A 19,785-nucleotide genomic window follows, 5' to 3' on the forward strand; every position below is an offset into this window, starting at 1 on the left:
CCTCTTAAATTCTTTTATTCCTGCAAGCTAATCCCTTCTTAATGTTAGAAATGACTTGTACTTTACTTACAAGTTTCCTCTGATTGGGGTTACTGTCCTTCTCCCGGATCTGAGGGCCTGACCTGTCCCTCTGCATCATGATGAGCTGTCCTGCAAGGTTTAGCATAATGCTCTCTGCGTCACGAGCCTGCAATTTCAGAAAAAGAAATTGGATTCGTACTAATTTATAGGTATGTTTTTGGCAATTTCCACTCCCTCCCAAATCCATAAGGTTTACAGGTTAAACAATCATCAATATTTATTGAGGTGGTACTATGTCTAGCCATTCTGCTAGGCTTTATAGGAATACAAGGGGAGCTTTTGGGCTAGAGTGAAACAAAGCTTAACACATAATGCAATTAATGAACAATACAAGTGAACATAAAATTAGGGGCAGAGCTGAATCATCCTGGAAAAACTAAGCAAAATTCAGAAGTTCATAAAAATGAGAGATCATTTTAGTGATCTAGCTGGCATAGCTAGAGAAGGTTTAATGGATGAGGTGGGACTTGAAAGATAAGAATACACATGGGTAGAAAGGAAAGGGTTGGTACTGTAGTTGAAGAGGGCTTAGAAAGCCAGGTGAAAGAGTGGCAGGAAATCAGCCACTACTTATGGTTCTTGAATAAGGAAGCTATTAAAAAATCTGAGTTAATCAGGATGGATTACTGGGGAGAGGCAGACATCATGGGTGTTGACTTTAAGAATGAGGAAATAGTGTGCCTTTTTATTATAGAAAATTTCAATCAAACTCCAGAGTAGAAAGCCTAGAATAATGATGTCCTATTGAGCACTATCACCCAGCTTAAACAATTACGCACATTAAAGTTTGAGAAGCACTGTTTTAAAGCAAATCCTGGATATAAATAAAGTCATTTTCACCTGTAAAGAGGAAGAGCATATTGACTAAAAAAAAAAAAAAAAATTTACTGCTGTGCTTATCCTAGACATGTAAGGCAGAAAAAGAGAGCTGAACGAAAGATGATGATTTGAAGGTATCAAATCTAGGTGAAGTGCTAGAAAAACTAAGGTTATCACATAGAAATTAGAAAAAGAAATTAGGTAAAGGAAAACCAAAGAATTTCTTTTCTTTTTTTTCTATTAAATATAAAAAAATCTTAAGATTTTCAATCTTAAAAATGTTAAGAGTGATGACCAGAGATGAATATGCCATCATAAGCATAAAGGAAGGTTGGTAAACAGAAAAATAGATGAGTTTTCTGAGGCACAGTATACACAGAGAAAAGAGTATACTGGGCCATCAACTGAGCTTCTGAAGGTAAGAAGAGAAATGGGGAAGTACAATCAGAAACCAAAGAAGAATTTCTGAAAGGAAAGAATGACTATTTGGAAGATGTGGGATTATTTCCCAGGTTTTTTTTTTTTTTGTCCTTTTTGAGACTGGCCACACCGCACTCAGCCAGTGAGCGCTATGAGCGCACCGGTCATCCCTATATAGGATCCGAACCCGCGGCAGGAGCGATGCTGCGCTCCCAGCGCCGCACTCTCCCGAGTGCGCCACGGGCTCGGCCCTATTTCCCAGGTTTTGATGCTTGTTGGCTCAATTGAAGCTCCCAGTGTCATTTAGGGCTCATTCAGGAAAAGAGCAGCCACCCTATACATTCTAGTTGCAAAATAGTTATACAAAATACTCTTGCTTATTACTGTTTTCAGATTCTACAAGGGGTTGTGTATAAAGAAATGGCAAAACTAAACATTTGATAACCAATGAGAAAAAGCCAATAACTTGGAGGTATGAAAAGGAAAATGGAATTTAAAAAATCTGTGGGAACTATGTTAAGAGTCTGACACTCAGATAATCATAAAATGTACCTAGATGGCAGAAGAAAACAAATATGCGAATGCATGAATCAGAAAAATAGGATTGTACCAGCATAGCCACCAAAATAAACAAAAACAGTAGGACTGTCTAGGAATTGGCATAAGGACAAACTCCTCAAATACTTCAACAGACCTTAAGAGCATTTACTGCAATTCACCACAATATGACTAACGTTCACAATGACCACCCTAAGTTTTAAGATGGTAGATTTCACCACTACATTTCACAGTACATTTCATTAAAAAAAAATACACTTTTCTTCAATGAGTGGGTATTATTAATACCTACTCATTCAACATTATCTGTTGAATACATACAGGTGACTGCAACAGCTCTCTCAGGCAATTTTAATAAAGTTTTCAGAAAAAGCAGGGGCTACCTAATATGCTCAAAATCCTAAATGTGAAGGAAACCAAAACACCATCTCTTACCCTAGAAAATCCCTGGCAGATGATTCTCCTTGGGAGTTTTAGGAACAAGGAACTCACTCTCTCATGAGAGAGGCTATTTTACTATTGAACACTTCTCATTGTTACTATTTTTAAAAATCTTTAATATTAAGTCAAGATTCGCTTTGCTGTAGTATTCTTGGTCATCCCTCTGTACCAGATGTAATCAATTTCCTATTATATTTCAACTTACTTCTTAATCTGTTCTTTGCCAAGCTAAACATCTCTTTGTGAAAGGCCCTCTCATGGGATACCCAGTACTAGTAATGCCACTGATTGCCTACTATATCTGGGATATACAAAGAATCCCTTTTTATACTAATATGAAAACTTCAAAGACAATAAAAAGTATGGAAAATAATACAATAAATCACCATATTCCCATCCTCCAGATTCACAAATACCAAGATTTTGCCACAATTGCTCCATCTATTCCTTATTTCTTTTTTAAAATTTTGCCAAACTGTTTAAAAGTAATATATCATGTCATTTTACCTCTATATGCATTCCTAAAATATATGGACATTTGTTTATGTAACCACAATGCTAATATTGCATCTAATAAAATTTGCAATTATTCCTTGGTGTTATCTCTCAATTAATATTTAAATATCCCTTACTATTTCAACAGTATCTTTTCATAGCTGGTTTAAATGAGGATACAAATGACTTGCTTCTGTGCATCTAATAAAATTTGCAATTATTCCTTGGTGTTATCTCTCAATTAATATTTAAATATCCCTGACTATTTCAACAGTATCTTTTCATAGCTGGTTTAAATGAGGATACAAATGACTTGCTTCTGTAGTGTAGTGATCACATTAGCCTCACAAAGGAGCTTAGTCACTGCTTTTGGTTGTTATGGCTCTGAATGCCTTCTTTAATCTACAAGAGCCTCTCCTTTTTCCCCCGTGTGATTGACTTGTAGCTGTCCTATAGAATGTCCCGCATTCTGCTTCCTTGTGGTGTAAATCAGACTAAACTTCTATTTCCTGTGAATGGAAGATGACTCCAGATGCTTGATTTGATTTAGGTTCAATGTTTTTGGCATTAATTCTTCACGTGAACTTCATGTTACATCACCTCAAGAAGCATATGACATCCGGTTTTCCCATTTTTAGTCATGCTAAGATTGATGATTAATAAGGCTTGCATGTGACAACCTGATCCCTTCATTGTAATGTTTCATCAGTAATGATCACTACCTGAATCAGTTATTTTCTCAGGGCTGCAAAATGGTGATTCCGTAATTCTCACATTCATTCCACATTTTTTAGCTAGAATTTGTCTACAAAGCAGAACTTTCCCTTATCAACTAGGACTACGTGGTTTCATGAAATACAGTTTACAGAGGAAATGGGAGCTATATTTTAAAGGAGAAAAAAAATTACAAGTTTATCTACAAAAGGGACACCAAGATGGCTAAGAAGTCTAGAACAAATATCATGAGACAGTTGGAGATACGGTAATATTCAGCATGCAGATGAAAAGACATAAGAAAAGTATGGGGAGAGAAGGGGAAGCTAAAGAATGATAACTGTCTGCAAATATTTTCAGGGTCTTCATGTGAAGAGGGAGTAGCTTTTATTATTTCCTGTTCCAAAGAATAGAGAACTGAAATAGACTGTTACAATTCAGATTTTAGATCCACACAAATAAAAGCTTGTAACAATTATAACTGCAGTGGAAGAGGCTCTCTAATGAAGCAGCTGAATTCTCCAGAACTGGAGAGTCTAGTGCATTGTTTTCTTTTTTTTTTTCTTTTGTCTTTTTCCGTGTCCGGCAACGGATCGCAACCCTCAGTGTTGCCCCCGTACCGGACCGGGGGGAGAGAAGGGGAAGCTAAAGAATGATAACTGTCTGCAAATATTTTCAGGGTCTTCATGTGAAGAGGGAGTAGCTTTTATTATTTCCTGTTCCAAAGAATAGAGAACTGAAATAGACTGTTACAATTCAGATTTTAGATCCACACAAATAAAAGCTTGTAACAATTATAACTGCAGTGGAAGAGGCTCTCTAATGAAGCAGCTGAATTCTCCAGAACTGGAGAGTCTAGTGCATTGTTTTCTAAATATTTTATGAAATGTTGAGGTTTAATGGAAGTGCCTCAATAGGATGTAAAAGACAGACTGGGCAATCAGGGACGACAAATAAATCTTCACAGAATTTTCCTTTGACAACAGGTTTCCAGTTGACATAAACTTTGGAAACTGTTATATATTGGAAGAAGCCCTGGAAGTTATGCACCCTGGGTCCTGGTTGCATCACTGCATACACAGTTACATCACCCAGAAACTATGCGGTTACATCTTCTTTCCTTATAATTAACTAATCTTGGAGTCCTCTATGTTCTATATTCTTTCTCCTTTCTCACTGCCCAAGTTCAGGCCACAAACACCATTCACTTAGATCATTACAATGGCCTCCCAACTGTTCTCCTTAGATCCAGATTTGTCTCACTCCAGTTCATTTTCCTCCTTAAACATTATAAAGCTTAGATCTAATAATACCCACCTTAAAACACTTCAGACTTGAAGTTAAAATTATCAGCATTACCTGTAAGACTCTTAATTTGTCACACTCCATGTTTCAGTCAACTCTAAAGTTTTTAGAATCCCCTGAATGAATTCTTTCTTGTCTATGGGGCTTTATATTACTGTTCCCTCTGCCTGAAGTTCCCCCTTTTTACTTACTCTCTACTTGTTCTCCAGGTTTCAGTCTAAATGGTACAGAAATCTTCTCTGTTCGGACCACACCATGTTTTTGTTATAAGCTCTCACAGTGATCTATACCACTTTTTGGTACACACATCACAGGAACAATTAATTATGTAATTGTCTGTTTAATGTCTGAGCAGAAGACATGTCTGTTCAGTTTGCCACTGCAACCCAGCATCTTCCTACAAGGTACATTCTACACACTTACTATTTATTTGCTGAACAAATAAATAGTTGCTAGTACCAACTTAAAACACTAAACACTGAGATGTAAACTCCCAAGAGCTCTGATAATGAAATGATACCTGCTGTGGCATTTTCAAGGTGATTCCATTCTCTGTACTCACTGATGTCAGAGTGACAGATACTACCAGGAAAGGGTGAGGAATGTAGCGTGACATGGAGACCTCCTGAAGAACTTGAATACCAGCAGTAGTATTTGGACTGTCAAAAAAAGAAACCCACATACCTCAACGACATTGTTAAAAAGGTGTTTTTTGTTTTTTTTTCCCCTTTTCTGCTACTAATAGTATTAGATTTCATGATTATGGAAGACCCAAATGTTTTCTACTTATCATCCTCTCCTCCCCAAATATCCTTCAATCAGGAGACTGACAAAGTTGAGAGATCAAAAGAACACATACAGGGATGAGAGGGAAAGGGAGTAAGATGTAGGAGGGAAGAAAAAAACTAAGATAGAAGCTCTAAAAATAGAAATGTTTAAGAAAAAAAAATAAAAAGAAAAAACCCCTAACTCCCCCCCAAAAACCAGTTGGTTGAGAAAGGATGAAGGTTCAATCACTAAGGCTAGTAAGATGTCTTAATTTTTATCTTTTCATTACTCCCCAACCACTGTGCTACTTCAGCAAATACATAACAAACAAAATCTCTGAGAAAAAAATAGAACTGAAGAGGTGTGGTCTAAATGCTGCAAGCTGACCAGATGCCAAGAATATAAAGCAACATACAGCAGCATCAAGACTGCCAGTTTTGCCTGTCCCAAACTATAGGTATCTAGCTCAGAGGAAATATAAGCAAGTCCGCTAAGGACGCGCTTCCTAAGGCTTTAACGCTGTGGAATTCCTTCAAATTTCCCCAAGTGTGTGGAACATTAGGATAGTTAGTAACCACTCACTTTGAAGGTTGTGAAAAAAATTCAGTATCTAAGGGTTTTACCTCATCCCAAACTACATTTTTCAAATGAATCTAAGATTAGCTGAAAAACAGGTAAGTGGGCTATTTCTTTTTTCACAGCTACTATATGAATATCACTAATGCAAACACCTTGCTTTTTCACTTCTTAAAAAAAACAACAACAAAAAAACCCTAAATATAAAGTAGAATAACTGTATTGAGAAAATAAACACCACAGAGGAAACATGAAAAATAGGAGCAAAAAGTGACTTGTCATATGCCATAAACTTACCCATCAGATTTTCTTTCAATACTATAAAGGCATATTGAACAGTCTGCTCTAAATACTATTATCATGTCCCGGAAGACACTAAGCAGTAATGTTTCTGCTTGTGCTTTGGTGACATGAGCAAAGGCGTTGTCCAGATTTGATGTTCGCAAGTATACTCTGAGCTGAAGAAAACAAAAATAAAAAAATTATAAAAACAAGATGACTACCAGAGATGACTAAATACTTTAGACATGCTGCTTTTTATCTACTGAATTTTTTTTCAAGTAACAGTAGTTGAAAGACCTATCTAAGCTTTAACAATGGATTACGTTTACATTTTGACAGACTAGACTCATTCTACAAATAACCAAAATGAAGTGATCAAATCGGTGAATGCACTGTTATGAGATATTCCTTTTAGACTTGCATAGTTAAACCTCACCTAATGAGACTGGCAGTTTCTCAAAACAAACAAAAAACCACATAAATCAATAATTTAATAAATCTATCTCTGAGGACAGCCATTTTTATATTAAACTTTTTTGCTTTTAACTATTTTTTATTATTTTCAAATTTATAGAGAATGTCTAATGGCTAAAATCCTTAGAAGAGGTTATCTTAAAAGTCCCAATTGTCACTTTAAAAAATTTTAAAATATACTAGTAACCTGAAAACCCCATTAGCTAAAAAATGCTAATTCTTGATTTAAAAAATAAAATGTTTTCTTCAGTTTAAACTAGACTATTTTCTATATAAAATAAAATACTGCTTAATAGCTTTAAAATATGAAAATCTGTTATTTCTGAGAGGAAAAAAAACTTACCTCTTCTTGATGGTCACTTAGGTTATAACATGCAAGGACCATAAAATCATTCCACCAGGCTAAGCCACCTGTTACAATCATATTTTGCTCCTTAAAAGAAAAAAAATGTTTACCTTAATTATGTTACCTAAAATTATAAGAAAGTAATACATTTACAAAATAGCAGGCAATAAAAGTTCAAATTATTTCTGTTCTCCTCTCTCTCCCACCAGTTATTACTCTAGGGTCTTTATTAATAACAATTCATATCCTATTTTTAAAAATAAATATTTCTGCAAGGAAGCAAATACATCATTCAGAATAATTGGGTACCATATAATATCATTATTCCCTCGACCATCAGATGTTGGTTTAAATTCTGGCTTTATCATTTATCAGATGAGTGAATCCTAGCTTCTCTTTTATCAAATGGTGAGTGACAATAGTGCCCTCACTGGGTTGTTTTAAAGATTAATAAGATAACATACATGAAAGTAACAAAGTGTGTGATACACAATAGTAACCTATTAAATGGTAATTTCCCTCTCTTTTCCTTGTATTTGATTCTTGCAAAATCCAACTGCATATATATGAGGGGTCTTCAAAAAGTTCATGGAAAGATTCATGTATCTTTTATTCTATTTTTCCATGAACTTTTTGAAGTATACTTGTATACACTGTATGCTACACAAAAATATATGTCATATACAGACAAGTAGAGAATGATCTCAAATTTTGTGGAAATTTATTCTGATCACATCTGATGATCTCAACCTGAAATGTAAGAGTAAATCCTCAAGCTAAAGAATTATAGTTAATGTTCTTAACAAGAATTAAAAACCCACTATTTCTTTCGATCTATCTATCTATCTATCTATCTATCTATCTATCTATCTATCTATCTATCTACCTATCTATTTATTTTCCCCCAATATACAACGTGGTTGATTATTGTTGCCCATTACCGAAACCTCCCTCCCTCCTCCCCACCCCCTCCCACCCAACAATGTCCTTTCTGAAAAACCCACTATTTCAACACAAGATTCCTTATCAAATACCAAGTACTTTATCAGAATTGACAGATATTTTCCAACATCACTTTTTAATATTTGATTTTATTTTTGTAAGTAAACAATGGTTTACTTTATAGTTATTTCTTATTGTAGTTCTCTTATACTTTGAGAAATAGGATTTTAATTTCAAAAAGACTAACCTGGGTAATGTTTCCAAAAAGTTTCCATTTCTTCGTGAGTAAAGAGTAATGCGCAAAACCAAACTTGCCAACCACAGCAATATTCTGTCCAAGCTTATCAATAGCTGAAAACTGTTTAAAAAAAAAAAATTAAGAACTCTTCCCTGGAGAAGTTTATACCTATAAACTTTATTAGGTATAAAGAGCTTGGTAATGTGTCAGGCAAACAGACTATTAATAAATGTTTCCTAAGTGAATTAAATATAAAATGCTGAATTTTATAATCCAAATATTTATAGTTTATATAATTATATTTATATGACAAAATTATAGATGTTAACACACTAGCAATGCACAATGAATCAAGTATTAAAATTTTAATTCTCAGAATGCCTCCTGCAGCAAATGCTATCTAACAAAAGTTAACACCAACAAAATAGCAACTCACCCGTATAGGCCAATTGCTCTCTAGATAGGTGCTGGAAATCTATAGAAAATAACACATCAGTTTGGCAAGACTTATGAAATATATTTAAAGTTAAAGCATTAAATTATCACAATATGAGATTCATCTTCCTGTAAACGTTTAAGGTGCCCCCAAATAAAGGGGTATTAGTAGCAAAGCACTTGGAATTTACCATTTGTATATGAGCCAAAATTTCACATCTTACGTCTTAACCATTTCAAGTTTCCGGACATCAGATTTTCCTTTTTTCCTCCACAATGTTTTTGTTTGTTTTAAATACTGAACTCAATAAATACACACGCAAGAGATATTTAGAGAAGCACCCATGAGGGCAGCCATAAATTATGGAGATGAATAGTTTGGGTTGCTGATGTGAAACATCCCAAAAGAAACTTACGTAATAAAATTATAGCCTCAGCAAGAGTTTTGGTTTTTAATGAAAATATTTTTATTACTTTCATATCTTTTTGATCAATAAAAGCAATGCTTATAAAATTAAACAATATAAAAGCGTGTAAGTAAAATGAAATTTTCCCTGTTGCTCAGGGATAACCACTTAAGCTTTTATTCTGTCTCTCTAAACAAACATCCATAAATATGTAAGTGTGTATAAGCTACTATTTTTGGGGGGGTGTTCAACTTATTCACCTACAAGAACTCTTAATATATTACATATATTAACTCTTAATATGTGGTAAATATATTTTCCCAAGTTGTCTGTCTTACATCTTTGTTTATATCACCCTAACAAAACTTTTAAACTTAATCCTCTATAGGATATCAATATAGATTAAGTAAATGCTAGCCTTATTGAGACTGTGATCTCTCTACAAGCCTAATAACTCAACAGTTTTCATGAGCATGTCGTGGGAGCAGAGTGAGAATTAACAGAATAACAGAACAAAGAAAGAGTCTTTTGTTCCTGGAATGAGAAAAGCTTTGGTTTTATTCAAACTTATTTTCATTTTACTCAAAGAAAAATTATCACATATTTAAAAAAAGAAAGCCAGATTAAAAAGCTGAGTTGCAATCAAATCTATTGATTATTTGTGTAATGTGAAAATAAAACAAAAGTCAACTAAAAGCAATATGCTGAAAACATCTGTATTAACCTTGAAAGTTTATTCATAAAGCTATTTGTTAGATTTCATTTATTTTCTAGTAAGTCAATTTAAAATCCAGCTACATTAATAGCTTTTAGTACATTAGGAAGTTCTTAACTCCAGTGCTGGCTTGTGTAAGCCTACCTTAAAGAATTAAAGATAACAGCGTAATGATAATATGCTTGAAGAATGTTTAACTTGAATCTTAACAGATATGCTGTTATCATTCAGGTCAATTAATAAAACTCACCATGATGAGTAAATTAGTTCAGAATAACAGTAAACTTGAGGTAATAATTGGGTGGTAAAATAATAGTCTTCTAGGAGGCTGTAAGTGAAATTATTATTATTGTTATTTTGGATTAGGAAAAGCAAAAAAGTCACTTGAAGAATGTACCTGAGTATAATTGCACCAGCCACCTATGACACTAAAAGGAATCCTCACCTCCCCCTAACCTTGGTGTTTCATTAGTATTTATAAAATACATGTGGATGGGTAATATGGAAGCTGGAATCTCATTGCAAAAATGGATTCCAACATGAAGAGTTCCTAATCATGAGAACCAAAGTTAAATCTTGTCAATTGTTCACACTCTGATGAATATCTATATGAGAGAATTTATTTTTTAACCTGAAAAAGTCTATGAAGTGCCACAAATTGCAAATTGTTTATTTTCAAAACTCAAGATGTAAGTTTAAAATGAAGCTTTATTTTTCATGCATTTTTGTGTCTGAAGATGTTATGAAATAGACACTGGAACAAAAACTTGTATTTTCCCCATAGGTCTCCTTTATTGATCAATGTGTCATCTGAACTCTGAGCTTTACCCCTAATACTGAGAGCAGAAAATGGCAGAAGTAAGGAAAGACACAGCTAATGAATAATGAAGAAACTCAGGTCATGAGTGTATACTCAAGGCACAAAAGTCATGCCACATCACTGGAAAACTGAGTGCTAAGGTACAGAATCTTTACCCTTCTTATCTCAGGATTTTTCAGTCTCTCTTAATGACTCTCAATCTACTTTTAAAAAAAATTTTTACAAGTCATTCTGCCAAAACCCTGTCTCCTGGCTAGACAAGTTTTGTCTGTAACTGTTGAGATTGTGGAAGCTGTCCTCCTAGCAGATTTGATCTGTTCCAAATACCACACCTGATATATGTGACACACAGTATAGGATGAGAACATATCATTATAAGTAAAATAGCCTTTAAAGTCCTCTCTGTTGACATTCCTAACTTAGTGCCCAATACACCGCAGGTGCTTATCTCCACATTTTGTGAAGCTTATTGTTTCCAAATAGCCAGGTTAACTATAAAACCAACACCTTCAGAACACTGAATAATGATGATTTATGCACCTTTCAGAAATAAATGTTTACATCATACAAAATACTGAACATTAAAATAAATGGCAGCCTGAGAAGGTACACAGCCTAAACCTAGAAGGTTTTGTTTGTTTTTTAATTTCACATTGTGCTCCATCTATCAATAAACTATTTCCAAAATTTAAAAAATTTGTAGCTAGGAAAATTAAAGAAAGGAAAAAGCACAGTCTTTACCACCAGCTACTAGACCTGCTTCTGACAAGTATGTATTTGTTTTGCTTTAATGAAAGGAAAACAAAATTAACATACACTCTTCTAATCTGGAAGCTAAGGAATGTAAGGTAGAAAGGCTTAAACAAACAAAACGTCTAGTACTCTAGATGAGGAACTGAAAGAGCAGAATTAGTTGGAGCACATTAGATAAACTCTAAGCTATATAAGAATCATACAAAGTATAAATCACACAAACAGATTCTGATGGAGGATGTGGTCACTTATCTTAGAAAAGAGGGTATTTGAAGGGGGAATTAAAACCAGGCACCCACGTTTCTTCAGGGAGCCATCATTAATGGCTAAAAAGCCTGGAAGGTAAAGCTTCAGCATAACATAGACACTGTAAACCACTCTACTGAAACACTGCCACCACACTGCATTGAATCACGTGGCTGCAAACAAAGTGCCAGCAAACAAAGTGTAGGGCAACTCCAAGTAGAAATACTGCCAAATAGGCAAATTCTAAGTTTCAGCTCAAGGTCAGTAGTATCTTTCTAAATATCTTTAGTTATCTAAAGAACAGAATGACAGAAGAGTTTTGCTACCTAAAGTCCTAAAATCAGCCCTAAAATTCTTATATGGGTGCTTCATAGAAGTCTAAGAATTACAGAATCACTGAATTTTTGAGCTGGAAGGAAATTCAATTTTTGTTATTGCCTGATGGATTTTTGAGTTCCAGACCTACCTTCTTTGATCCTCTGCTCTACTTGGCTCTCTGGTAACACAGACCTGGCTAGGCAGGACTGGCATTGACGCTAGGTCAGTGTAGAATGAATAGTTCAAAGTATGGGGAAATGAAAATAGTAGAGAAATGGCTATAGGAGAGAAGGGAGCAGTGGAAAATTTTAGTCAAGTAAGTAGCTGATGCAGTTTTATTTAAAAATTGTTACTAATTATAAAATGGCATGTATGTTGTTTGATTCTATGTATTTATTAATATGTTAAATACATTTTCTTTTAGTGTATACCACGTCAATATAGGAGATATTCCTTCAATTTTTCACATAATGACAATTTTTCTGTCTTCCATTACCTCCACTCAAAGTCAACCAAAAACCACACGGGAGCTGAAGTATGCTAGTAAAGTAAAAATAAAGAGAGTAGAAGTAAGGCAAAGAATTGTGGAGATAGAAACTAAAAGAAACTAATCCAAGAGTAGGCTCTGATATACCTAAAACAGTTTTGTATCAAAGGGAGAAGGAAAACACTCAAGACTTTGAAACTATGTAAGCAAGTTTAAGAAACTTCAACTTCTTGATTTTCCCAAACTAATTTTAATAGGTATCAAGATTCAGAACTAATTTCCATGTTAAATGCCAATTTATCAGAATTACTAAAAGAAACTGCTAATTTAAACGTGATATTAGAATGAGTAAACCAGAGCAAGATTAAATAATAATACTCTTATTAACAAAAAAGTTCTAGACTGATCACAAGTCAGAAATTTGGGTCCAAAGTCAGGTGATTGACCTTAGTGTGGTCCCATCAGGACTATATTGCACAGGGTGCTAGCTGATATTACCACTTTCCATGCCTATGTAAATCCATGGAGCAAGATTTATACAAATAAGAAAGAGGCTGAAAGTAAAATAAACAGTTATCTTCAATGAGAGGATAAAACATAACTTCTAGTTCTTGACACTACCAACAGACTTGATACAGATGGAGAGACTTTCTACATCAAGTGAATAGAAGAGGAAAAGAACACAGAAAAGCAAAAGAGAGATGTGACAGTCAAAAAGGTTAAGAAGATTCTGTTTTCTGAAATAAGAGATGAAATATTTAAACATCTGTTTCAGGTGATATGTTATCAAGGGCTAAGTCACTACTAATCAGTATATGAAGACTTACCTGTACAACATGCCAATGCCGATGTCCAAGTAAAGTGCTTAAACCCTGAGACTCTAAACCTCCATCTGCAAATGGGCTCTTTTCCCGACTGGGCTTATACTCAGAGTGTGCTGAAGAACTCCTAGGATTCTGGGTTTGTGAGGCCTCTCCACAGTTCAAGTACAAACGATCCTCTCCCTGAAGCAACACCTGTTCCTGACTATTCTAAAAGAGGGAAAGAGAAAAAAAGGGGGCAAAGGAGGAAAGCAAATAAAAATAACTCAATATTAGGTAGGGGAAAGTAAGTAATACAGTTGATCATTGACCTCCCTCGCAAATCTGCATATAACTTCCCCTGAGTTGTTACTTAAGTAATTAAGTACTTAAGGAGTTGGCCCTATGGAGCCCACACATATGAAAAGCCATCTATTTACAGGGTTCCACATGAGTGGACCCATGCAGTTCAAACATGTGTTGCTCAAGGATCAACTGTACACTGATTTAGTTTCATAACAGAAAATGTACCACATATCTCAATAAGGATTTTCTTCAAAGAAGGACTACATAATGATTTCATGCACTATTTAGAGAGAGCAAGCAATATTAATGATTACTTCTCAGTGCAAATAAAATCTTTGTTGAAGTATATTTTATCATATGGTTGTAATCATGCCCAGGTTTATGACTGCTATAGTAGTATCTTTCATTACTACTCCAAAATGGCAATGCTATGGGAGATTTTTCCATCTGAAAAACTGGATATAAGTACCACTGTTTACCGTTTATGAATTTGTTTCACAAACAGTAAGACATGTCTCGTCAGAGTTTGTGTATGCTCACCCATGTACCCACATGGCAAGAGGAGGGAGTGGATTAGGAATGGGGATAACTGGATGCTGGAGAATCTTCTAAGCCACAGAGGAGGAGGAAGAGAAGCCTAAGTCGGTAGTTCTGGTTCAGAACAATTCAATAATCACTTGGTGAATGCTTGGTTAATGCCAAGGACTGTCCCAGGTTCTCAGGATATCCAGACAAATGAGAGAGTTTCTGCCCTGGTTTTCAGTTAGGCCAGTCTTCTCAAAGGTAGGCAGAATATTAACTATTCAAATCAAACAGAGTGGAACTGTACCTGCTCCCTTTCCATTTTAGTCCAAATGCTGTTTTGACATCAAACTCAAGGGTGCTTTAAAATTATTATTTGGGATGGGGGAGGGAAGAAAGAAATACCTTATTCTCATTTTTCTGGGGATCCTTAATATTCAACTGCAGTAAAGGGATCTGAGATCCAGACTATTTTCACATTCCTTCTCAATGTGTTGTAAGTTTTAATTAAAAACTTATTACACCAAATATCCATTAAAAAGCCACTGATGGTAGGTATTAAGATATGTACTTATCTTAATTATTAAAAATGTATTACATACTGACAATATATAATAGTAATATACATATTTCAATATACATTACTTTTATATATTATATTGATAAACATGAAGAGTTTATATTATAATTTTGGGGCACTGTTTCCTCAATAGGTTCCTAGACAAGGTGTTCCTTAAAATTCATAGTTAAATAAGTGTGGGAAACATTGGCTTTTATACAGCAACTCCTGGATTTTCATCAGCATATTTAAAACTCTAGAGTCCTACAATAAAGAATTCTCTACAGCTTTAACTCCTTTATTTCATACTTAACATGAAAACAGAATTTTATCCTATATACTGTTACTAATATCTTTCATAAGTAGTGCCTGGTGGAACATACTTTGTAGAATGTTATTCACATAAAGACTAAAAAAAAAAAAAAAAAAAAAGAAAGTAGACCCCCTTCCTTGGGCAGTCCCACCCCAGGGCTTCCCAAAAGTAAACTAGATAAAGATTAAAATTTTCAAGTTATCCAAGTAAATATGTAAACACTGCTTTCCCTCAAATTTCTTGTGGCCCTATGAAAAACAACAAAACAACAAAATCTGTTCAGAAATAAAATTCTGGTATTTACTTAATGTAAACTAAAAAGAAACACAAGAATCTTAGAAAATACACAAAAGATGACAGTGTGCCAATTTTAGGAGTATACTCACATACATGAGGGGTCTTCAAAAAGTTCATGGGAAGATTTGTGTTACCTTTTAATTCCACTTTTCCATAAACTTTTTGAAGTATCCTCATATGTCTCATAAGGAAAGGTCTGAAATTCTAATATGAAAGACATTTAAAACAAACAAACAAACAAACCAAAAAAAAGCCCCAGAGGTTTAAATACACTTACCATGCAAGGATTTACAGTGAGTACACTTTTGATAAACTGAAATAACAGAATGCTAGGTTGTTTAACTATACTCCTGAGGTCAGATCCAACTGAGATGTTTTGAGAATCGAATCCACTGATTACCCATAGGTGATAGCCTTCTGCACCCCAGCTCTTGGAGGGAGGAAGAGAGAGAAAAAAGTCAAAGCCATAAAAAGTTGTTGTTAACCTTCCCTAGCTTGAAGAATTAAATTCTGAAATAACCAATGATAGCATTATTAATGACTTCTGAAGGTTGGAAAAAACTGTGACAAACAACACAGATAAAAGTCACACCTTCCATTACATTTTAGCAATCTCTAGAGGAAACAATCATCATTGCTCTGTATCTAGAATAGTGAAAACACTACAACCATTCTTAGCTCCAATTTCAAGATCTCAATCCTAAGAAACACATACTGCTCTCTGTAACTTCTCCATTAATTTAGCTGCCTCTCAAACACAAAGAAATTACTTATAGAAGACAACCGAGGTCATGTAGTAGAAGCTTAGCAAAGAAGCATCTATAACAGCTGTGGTTTTGCACAGAGCAGTGAATACTGGATTGGAATCTGTGAGACTAGAGCTTCGTTACAGCTTGGATTTTTGTTATATTACCTTCACCAAGCTGTGTGGTTTCTCGGAGTATAAATTTCTTCCTCTGTAAAATGAGAAAGTTCAAATAAATTTCTCCCAGCCCATTCAGTTTTAATATTCTATAAACAGATTCCATAATAAAAAATTTTAAGATTAGTGATTCTCAATCTGCTAGCCAAGAAAATAATAGGGGGTCCATAAATTGTTGCAAAAGTTCAAAAGCTTAGAAGAAGTTTTAAATTTTCCCATGATAAAGTTGGATAAGCTAATTAATATGCTTAGATTCTTAGTTTGTGACTGAAATATCAACATAGTGAGTCTGATAACACTGGTTGTTGAATGCCAATTAGAAGCTGTTAATCAAAACATTTTAAAAATGGAGGTGGGAAGAAATAAAGTCTTTGGTGTGAAAGGTTGGGAACCACTATTTAAGGCAACTATGGTGGGTTTTCATTCCTAGAGAAACCCAAGATCAGAAAATGCCTTCCTCTGTGGAGCAAGAAAGAAGGGTAGTGAGTGATAAGACACATAGCCACTAATTTCACAAGGATGGTGTACACAGAGAGGCCACAGAAAGAAAATGTTTTTATGTAAAGACAGGGGTTGTATCTCATTGTTTTCTACAAGAAACTCTTGACAATAGGTAATAAATTAAAATATTATTACATCAGTGACTATAATTCTCTTGACACACATTTATGGAAAATTTAAAAAATATGCTCAAGTAATGTACAAATGCGTATCCTTCAGGTAAAATGCCCAATGAGCATTTTACTTTACGTTAAAAGAAAGGAGGCTACTACTAAATGAGAAGTGTGCCAGTATGCTTTGGAAAAAGAAAGTCCTCTCTGAACAGTCATTATCTTTACAAAGATGACAGGGGCTTGCTGGACACATCAAAATAAAACTCAAATACTTGAAATCAGGCAGCCACCCAATTAAAAAAAATAACTCCCATCAAAGCAAGAATTATATAAGAAAGAGTCCTCTGAGACTCAAATAGCTTTGTGATTTTATCAGACCAACCTGAAAAAAAAAAAAGAAGAAAAGTCCAAGTTTTTTACAGTATGCCAACTTTTTATAGAAAGTGCTTACCATAGAGTTGATTTTAAGGGGATCTTTTTTGGTACCATCAGACCTATAACTGAAGCAGAATAGAAACTTAATTTAGTACAGCCTTCTGATTATATACAATGCACATAATATTTAGCTTTAGTTTTTTAAAAATCAAATTGATTTGATCCTCCAAGACAGAAATACATAATAATGAATAAATACAAAACCATAGGCTAATACACCTAGGTACAGCTACATTTTTCCATGCCCAAGTGACTTCTTGACAGGGTCATGCAGTTTAGGAAAGTGTGCTCATTTCATCAGGACTGAGATTCAAGGTAGTATATGAAGTGTGCAGAGATATCAACCTACTCCTATCAACCCACTGGGTTAACCTACATTAATTAACCCAATGAGATAATGTAACTTTCTACTTCCTAATAGTATTTACGTAAATGGCTTACTGTTCTTTGAGATAAGCTACTTGAAAGCAGAACTATATCTGATTCAGCCTTTAATCTAACATGCTGTCATATATACAACAGGGTCCAATAAATAAACACATATTTATTGAATGAACAGTCAGCTTTAAGAGAATGGCTGTATGGAGAATAAATAAATTCTGAACAAATTAATTCTGAACCATACAAATTGTTTTGGGGTAAGAGTCAAATAAGGCAAAAACGGTAGCTCTATGACACAAGGTTTCTGTATGGATGTATTATCTGATAAAAAATGAAGTTATTTTATCTAAAATTTGTCTTTATTGACTCACGCAAAATCTCCCCCGAGTGTACAAATCAGCTGGGCTCCAAACACACTCCATAAAGAAAGGCCTCCATATTCCCAGGTTACTATTATAACACTATTGTCAGGAGACCATCTGATCAATTTAACAGCTCCTGTTTTGTTCCAAATGTCTGTTAAGAAATAGTGAGAAGAGTTAAAAATAAATGAATGCTTCAGAAATCCTTAGTATTTTTTAGTCTATATTTTCAAAACTAAATGAACAGAAAGACATGACTGCTTCAAATAATGAAATAACTCCTACTCCTTTAGGGCTATTTAAAATCAATAAGGCCATTAGTCTTGACCTGATCTAAGCAAAGCAAACTCAGTGCATAAGTGATTTATAAAAAATGAAAGCTGTTTGCCACTATTAGCTTAAATAACTACAACTGTATAATCTTAAAAGTTTTTGGCTTTGTGCAACTCAGTTTCTGTAAAATTGGGATAAGGTTGCAGCAAAAACTGTCCTTAGAGAAAAACATATGTGGGCCTTTAAAAAGGTTATACAATGAGAATGATGAAAATCTTAGCAAATTTCTATTTCTGACAGTACAGCAAATGATACCCTGAATGAGTCTCCACACTGAAACTACTAAGATGTTGAACAGAATACTCAAACACCTCAAAACAACCAAAATTTCTGAGACAAAGTGCTTTTGCTCTGCATTTTTCTGCCAAACCCTGGAGATCCTGACTTCTAGCTCTGAAGACTAACAGCATGTGAGGGACAGGAGATAAAGATCAGAGCTTGCACAAGACAGGGAATCTAACAAAAGATACCCACGTAAAAGCTGCGACTACAAAGGGCTACATTCATGGTATAAGAAGAATGAGAAAAAAACTGCTATGTAGAAGGAAAAGAAATAGCAAGGAACACTTTCATGTTCTATCCACAGAACCGAATGGAAAATAAATCTCCTCTGATAATGGGCAGCCACAAGTCAGCCCCCATCCTGATTTGTAATTTGTGTAATTAGTGTGATACAAAAAAAAATCTCAAACAGAGAATACAAGGTAAAGGGTTCCAGATTGATGTGGTACTCCCAGATGACCAGCAGAAACAAACACAAATACTCTCTGGAAGAACTCAAATGTAATCCAGGTCTCAAAGCATTCACACAAATACGAGTAAGTTTCAAGGAAGATAACCAGCCTCTCAGTCAAAAATCCTAAAACACATAAACAAACAAGTGAGAATCCAAAGAACCAAAACATAGTAGAAATAAACTCAAAAAGGCTTCAGATATTAGGATTATATAATACTGTATATTTATACAAAATAAAACAATCATGCTTTTTATAGCCAAAGAAATAAAAGATTAAAACTAAGAGCAGGATGTATACAAATTGGAAATAGAGCTAAATAAACCTTTTAGGGGCCGGCCCGGTGGCGCACTGCTACAGTGCGCCGCTTGGGAAGTGCGGCGGCGCTCCCGCCGAGGGTTCGGATCCCACATACAGACCGGTTCCTGCTCACTGGCTGAGCGAGGTGCGGGTGCAACGCCGAGGGTTGCGATCCCGTTGCCAGTCCCGGTCCGGTACGGGCACGACACTGAGGGTTGCGATCCGTTGCCGGTCACGAAAAAAAAAAAAAAGGAAAAAAAAAAAAAG

The 19,785-nt window shown here is 34.8% G+C and overlaps 1 protein-coding gene across 1 annotated transcript; it reads right to left on the minus strand.

The window, feature by feature from the left end:
• Positions 1–4: 4 nt before the first annotated feature.
• Positions 5–18,991, minus strand: LOC103587201 (protein RIC1 homolog). The gene is made up of 10 exons (XM_008568644.1): positions 18,955–18,991; positions 18,161–18,305; positions 17,425–17,473; positions 15,715–15,867; positions 13,468–13,671; positions 8,469–8,579; positions 7,277–7,366; positions 6,475–6,635; positions 5,354–5,492; positions 5–187 (listed from the first exon to the last, which is right to left on the minus strand). Exons 1-10 carry the CDS (start codon positions 18,989–18,991, stop codon positions 5–7), a joined length of 1,272 nt encoding a protein of 423 aa, XP_008566866.1.
• Between the last annotated feature and the right edge of the window lie 794 nt (positions 18,992–19,785).

The sequence above is a fragment of the Galeopterus variegatus genome, unplaced genomic scaffold, assembly GCF_000696425.1.
Source record: "Galeopterus variegatus unplaced genomic scaffold, G_variegatus-3.0.2 Scaffold427, whole genome shotgun sequence".
Lineage (NCBI taxonomy): Eukaryota > Metazoa > Chordata > Mammalia > Dermoptera > Cynocephalidae > Galeopterus > Galeopterus variegatus.

What these genes read in the sequence shown, in the direction of transcription:
- LOC103587201 (XM_008568644.1), bottom strand. Translation starts at nt 18,991, where the DNA reads ATGAATGTAGCCCTTTGTAGTCGCAGCTTTTACGTGG. An exon ending in CCCTTAAAATCAACTCTATG is followed by an intron (nt 15,868 to 17,424) that starts GTAAGCACTTTC and finishes CCTCCCTCCAAG; the next exon opens with AGCTGGGGTGCAGAAGGCTA. An exon ending in CCTTGAAAATGCCACAGCAG is followed by an intron (nt 188 to 5,353) that starts GTATCATTTCAT and finishes CTGAAATTGCAG; the next exon opens with GCTCGTGACGCAGAGAGCAT.